Genomic DNA, 6,000 nt, shown 5'->3' on the forward strand with positions numbered 1-6,000 from the left:
GTATCCTGTGTAAGCATGAACGTATTTGCCTTTCTGCCTGGTGTACATTAAGAATGGGAGCTGAACAGACGTTTGTATGTACAATAGTCTTTCCCAAACCAGAAAATCCATTTCCAGAATGAACAATTATAATTATTCATATTGGGTGGTCTCGCTCTTTTGATGTATCCTTGTTTAAGGATTGCACTGTTGTTATTGTGGTATGGGGACAAAATAGCACTGTAAGTGAGAAGATGCTTCCAAACACAAATTTTTGCTTTAAACTGCAGGTTTGGTGGTACCAGTAACAATACAGCATCGTTTGGCACTCTAGCAAATCAAAATACCCCGACATTTGGATCGCTGTCGCAACAGGGTACCGGTTTCGGCACACAAAGCAGTGGATTCTCAGCTTTTGGGACAGGTGGAGGAGGTAGGAGAAGCTAAAATACAATGAACCGAACAGGCCCCATGCCTCCAGTTTTCCTTGTAACTCAGGAGTGACTCCTCAGCTCCCTCTCAAAAATCTGCCTGCTCCTAGTCCTGCTATAGGGAGGGCACCACGGCCTGGAGAATTGAGCTGCAGGGTGGGGTGTAGCTTCTTCACAGACTTTATCTTATTATTCCATCACTGATTTGCTGTCTGGCATGTCAATAAATCACTCTTCTTCTGCACACCTCATCAGATTATTGCTTTTCACCCCTTTTTGTGGAGTTGTTCTTTCTTCTCAAAGGACAATATTGAGAAATAATGAGTATCTCTTCAGTGCCACATGCATGGGTATCTGTATGTAAGTACTTAGTGTCAAAAGAATATGCACTGCAAAATTGAGCTAGAACACCAATAGCCAAATTTTTATCTGACGTAATTCAGTGAAGCTGCAGTGACTTACACAGGGCTGAGAACAGAGCCTTTGAGAGAGGATACGTTCATTGGTGGTCTGCCTGGCACCACTGCCTTGCATTAAGCACAAACTCCATCTTCAGAAAGCAGCCCTCTTACTTTCATGGAGAGGTGAATAAACCAGGCGCATTGTACGCAGTTGCTGCTCATGGATGGACCTAGCTGATTAGCAGCGAAAGCAAAGCCCTCTTAGGAACCGAGGCAAGTCACTTTTCTTCTAGATGGAGATTTGACTTTCATTGTTTGCCCATCACTCTTTCCCTGGCCTAAGGCAGGAAAGAAATGTTTTTCAATCTGTGTGTGGGAGGGGACATTTACTACAAATCTTACGCGTTCATTTTACTTTTTAACAATTCTTTTTCTAATCTTGCCTTTCTTTCAGGGTTTGGTTTTGGATCATCTAACACGTAAGTACCATTTTGTGTCTAACTCTTCGTTAAAAATACAAATAGAACCAAAATAGAAGAGTTGAATGTTTACAAGAGCAAGCTTTGAAAGTAGCAGTAACGTACTAGTTCTGATTTCCTTTTTAGTGGCACTACATAGAGCTCAAAGTCCAGGCTCTGAATGTGTGCTTTCCAGTGAGATTAATCTTTCATATAAGAGAGAATTTTCAGTTAGATCATGCTCCTTCTCCACCTCTCAGGCACATGAGGTGTGTGCTCAAGCTGTGTGTGAATCTAATATCTACTCCGTTTGTCAGGTTGAAACAAGGAATGAAATAAATTGGTACTTACCTGGCTGAATCGAGGTGCTGATTTAGTTAAAGAACGGGACTAAGGTCTGAGGTTAACTCTGTCATCCACTCTGCCGCTGGCTTGCTGGATTACTTCTAGCAAGTTTCTTTTACTTTGTTTCCCTGTCAAGTAGAGAAAGCATGTGTATCTCCAGATGGTAGGCTTTAGAATAAGCATAATTATATCTAGTTAGTAGGTGTTGATGCAGTCTCAGGTAAAAGGTGCTGGAAATACCAATGCGATCTCATAATAAGTTTCTGATACTAGGGAGACTGGAAGTTTTGGTTGAGAGATCTCTTGAATTAATACTGCCTGAGGGAGACTCTAGCACTCATTGCTGTGTTGTTTTTTTTTTTTTTCTCGCTCCACAGATCTTCCTCTGGATTTAGTGGATGGAGAAGCTAAGAACATCCTGAACTCTCCTGTAGAACTGTGCAGTAGCTCCTGCGTTCATGAGTCACCTACATGATCAATATCCAAACAGCTTTTCTTTCAAATACGAGTTCTCAGACCTTTTTTTAAGAAAAAGATTTTGCTTATTTTTATGCAACACTTGTTCTCGCTCTATATTAAACTATTTTATCTGCCTTGATGTTACTTGTTTTGGAAGGGTTTATCTCCCTGGATCTAGAAGAAATAGATGTATGCTGTGGTTACCAGCCCCGTACTGGACTTAGCTTTCTGTTGTTCATCCCTTGCCTAGACAAGGGAGTAGCTCAAGTTGGTTCCTGATATAAACCAGCACATTTTTCATTGAAGAGAATGACTGATTATCCTAGGCTCTTAAGAAGGGGCTGAAGTTTGCCCTGCTAATTTTAAGTATAGGATGGGGCACATGCTTATCTCACTGAAGTGCTAAAACTGAGTCATGTGTGAGCCAGAGGCTTAGTGGAGAAATAGGAAATTATCTGAGAAGAAACTGGCTGCGTGCAGAACACGTTCCCATGGCAGTAACATTCAGCAAAGAGGTGGGAAGTAAAAGCTCTCCTATTTTTACCTTTCTGTATATTTTACAGAACTCGGGAGAATGGAACTCAGGGAAAACTTCTGGCCCTTGAATAAGAAGTGTGACCTCCATCCGGAGGCATTAGTGATTTTGCAGCTTGTGGCTTTGGCTGTTGGATTCTACTGTCAGCTACGGTTTTTTTTCTACCATGTATGAGATTGTACTTTTTCCCTGTAGCTTTTAGCTTTAGTCGATAACATTTGTGAAATTCTCATATGTTTATACTTGAACATACTGAGCAAATGTTTTAAAGAATGCCCTGAAGGCATTCTGGACGAACACTTTTTCTGTTTGATGCATCTGACCTCCATGAAGCCTCTAAATGATGTAGTGGGTTTTTGTTGCTCTGTGAAAAATGCATTTGAAATAACAGCTTATGTATTAGTTGAATACATGCAGATTGGATGGTTTGATCTTGTTGGTCCTGTTAGGACATTCTGGCATACTTCTGCTTTTTCTGTTTTCAGCAGAAACGTGCTAACGTTTCTTTTTTTTAATACCACACAATATGATGACAAGTGTCATTTTCTGGTTTGGTTGGCAAGTGGGCATGTGGTCACTTTTTGGAATTGTAAATAGTTGATAACTGCTTGTTTTCACATCCAGTGTTATAAACTAAATACTTACATCTATCAACAGTTCCTGAAGAAATTGCTTTTTTCAAGCCAACATAAAAAGTTGGCGTTCGACCTAACTCCTCCTCTAGTTGTGGAAAGTGTCCTTCCTGTCTCTGCACCCGGGAATGACGTTGGGTAGGTTCCCTTTAAAAAGGAAGACCACTGAAATATGGGGAATATAGCGTACAAGGAGGGCTTATTTTTAGATGTGGAGAGGCTTTGCAAGGCTATAGGCTCTACGGCTTTTACATATGCCCTGGATTTCTGAACTCTGGCACGATGCACGTCGTATTAGAGACAGCACTGTTGTCAGGGGTTTGTTTATAACCTCCCTTCCCCTCTAACGGAAGAGAGCAAGTGCTAGCGATCCTGGGACCACAGCACTGGAACAGAAGAGAAAGTTTTCTGAAAATTGCTAGTTTGGAGATGGAAGAAGAAGCTGAAGACAGGTTGAACTGTGCCCTCCCAGTATGTTCTCCTTGACTATACAGCATTTCTTAAGGCCTAGAGGCGATACCGCTGTTCTGCTTTCCTTCCTCTTTATAAATAGCAGCTGGCCCAAACCATTGACCTTAAATTCTTTGCATTAATCTCCCCTCGCTGTGGCATGCGACACCTCCTAGCAAGGCCGTATCAGCTGTGCTCCCCCAGATAGCTAATAAACCTCTTGCTATGGAGAAGATTGGCTTGGTAAGAATGTGCTGTTGGCATGCTGAGCCATTTAAAGTTTCCCTTTTGGAATGATGGGAGCAGTTGGGGGTTGTCCCTGCTGTGCTGCTTGGTACCTGTTTAACTCCTTTACCCTCTGCAAGCGAAGGGCCGTTAGAATTGCTCTAGATCCTGATTGAACATGCAAGTTATTTTCTTGCAATGCTTCCAAAATCATGGCTGAAACAACCCAATCCCCTGAACTCTCTGCCCTTGAGAAGGGCGCTGCTCCTGGTTTCCATAGTAGCTGCTGGAGGAGCTGAGCAGCGTAGAGAGGCTGATCGTGACCACAAGCCTACAGGAATATGCACAAAACGTAGCAAAGTCGACTTCGAAAGATCTGCATTTTCATTAGATGACTCAAGGACTTGGCAAGTGCCTGTGACGTTCGGTTGGTGGTTGCCAGAAGCTGTTACAGTAGTCTGTCATCTGTCTTAGGTGGCCTGTGATCTCATGGCCTCTGTCCAGGTTTTTGTGGACAGACGTCCACCAAAGAATAAAGTTACTAACACAGAAAGCCCCCGTCTTGGCAGACCTGGTGAAGAAGCCAAGGACTAGCTGGGCTTGGAGCCCTCGTTTCAGTAGTTGTGTTGTCTGTGCTGGTTAATCCTCAAATAAGTAATGGCAACCATTCCACGACTACTCTGAAGGAGCTTATTTTGTCTGTGCTAATGTGGTTGTGCCTTTTTTTTCCTGCCATTTCAGTATGTGAAGAAATCTTCCAAGGCTTTTATCAAAGGTGGATTCTTAATTATTTCTAATGAAAGAACACGCTTATTTTTCCCTCCCCTGAGACTACGCCATGGCCTTGAGGCAGTGGAAAGCTGAGTGCCGGTGATGCTCTGCTATGGCAGAGCACTAACGATGGTGTTACAGACTTGGTGGGCAGAGGGGAGCCTGAGGCATAGCGAAGATCTCCCCAAACCCGTGGGGAGACCAGCCTGGGGATTTCTGCTTCCTCGAAGGCTAGAAGAGCAACAAAGAAAAGAGCCTTTTTCTGGAAAAGGGGCAAAATGTAGCTTCGTCACAGAGGCGCAAAAAGAAAGAAAAATTATTTAATCTCCTGTTCTAAAGGTTTTTACTGTATTTTGGTATTCCAGGATACAGGTGTCTTGCAGAGTACCAGTGGTCTCGGCTGTACCGCTCCATCCGGATCCATCTCCTGGGAGGGAAGGTTGTCATTGCTCTGTCCCCAGCGGCCTCGGCCCTTCTGTGCCACAACAGCGTGCTGGGGAGAGGTGACCAAGGGACAAATGCCAGAGGCATCCCTCTGCTGTGGAACCGAGGAGGGATCACAGGGCTGAAATTCATCCTATGCTGCTGGGTTATATCCCTCAGCTCGCTTCATCCCTCGCGGCCACCTCCCTGCCCGAGTGGTGCTGGGGGCAGAGCTGACATGCCGCTGACCAAAACCCTGGCGATGCTCCGTGGGAGAAACCAGACGTGTTTCTGACATGACCGTCCTGCTCAGGACGGGCTTATCGGCCTCAACAGCGAGCTGCTGTGGTGTGTTTGCGTGTGTGTGGTGAGTCTCGGGGATGAGTAGGATTCCTGTGAGATGGTGGAGGTCAGAAAAGTGCTGCTGAACATCTCGGACCCTTGCTCCAGCTGGGAGCAGGGAGTGAGGCAGCGGAAAGGTGAAGGCAGGTGGTGGCACTACCTCTCCTCCCACCCCTTTGCCAAGGAACCAGGGGCACAGTCTCGGCCGGCGCTGGTCTCTGCCCCTTGCCAGCAGTCCTGCACGGAGCTGCCTCCCTTTGCCCCGTCAGCCCGTGTACATGTCCCTGCCGCTGCAGGCCCGGGGGCTGAAGTGACATTTTATTTCTCCCTTCTTAGTTTTCATCTGTCCTGCCCTTGTGCATTGCTTTCAGCGTGGCTTACAAGGAAAAATAATCCTGCATGAGGCTTTGGCATGAGCGTGTCTGGTAATGCCGAGGGAGTTTTTATTCCTAGATAAATGTCGCGTTGAGCCCCAGGGGCTGGGAAGAGGCGGCTGCAGCTCGGCGGGGACGAGCAGCCCTTGGTCGGCAGCGAGACCAGCCCTGTCCT

At 45.4% G+C, this 6,000-nt stretch overlaps 1 protein-coding gene across 5 annotated transcripts in view; it reads left to right on the forward strand.

The window, feature by feature from the left end:
- Positions 1–2,212, forward strand: part of NUP214 (nucleoporin 214) — a 46,876-nt gene extending 44,664 nt beyond the window's left edge. For all 5 annotated transcript variants that reach the window (XM_076355073.1, XM_076355075.1, XM_076355074.1 and 2 more), the window contains exons 34-36: positions 270–412; positions 1,266–1,290; positions 1,992–2,212. In XM_076355073.1, the coding sequence (XP_076211188.1) occupies positions 270–412; positions 1,266–1,290; positions 1,992–2,025 (202 nt within the window). In that variant the 3' untranslated portion in view covers positions 2,026–2,212. The remainder of the gene's footprint in view (positions 1–269; positions 413–1,265; positions 1,291–1,991) is intronic.
- Positions 2,213–6,000: the final 3,788 nt, after the last annotated feature.

The sequence above is a fragment of the Aptenodytes patagonicus genome, chromosome 18 (genome assembly GCF_965638725.1).
Source record: "Aptenodytes patagonicus chromosome 18, bAptPat1.pri.cur, whole genome shotgun sequence".
In the NCBI taxonomy this organism is placed as follows: Eukaryota; Metazoa; Chordata; class Aves; order Sphenisciformes; family Spheniscidae; genus Aptenodytes; species Aptenodytes patagonicus.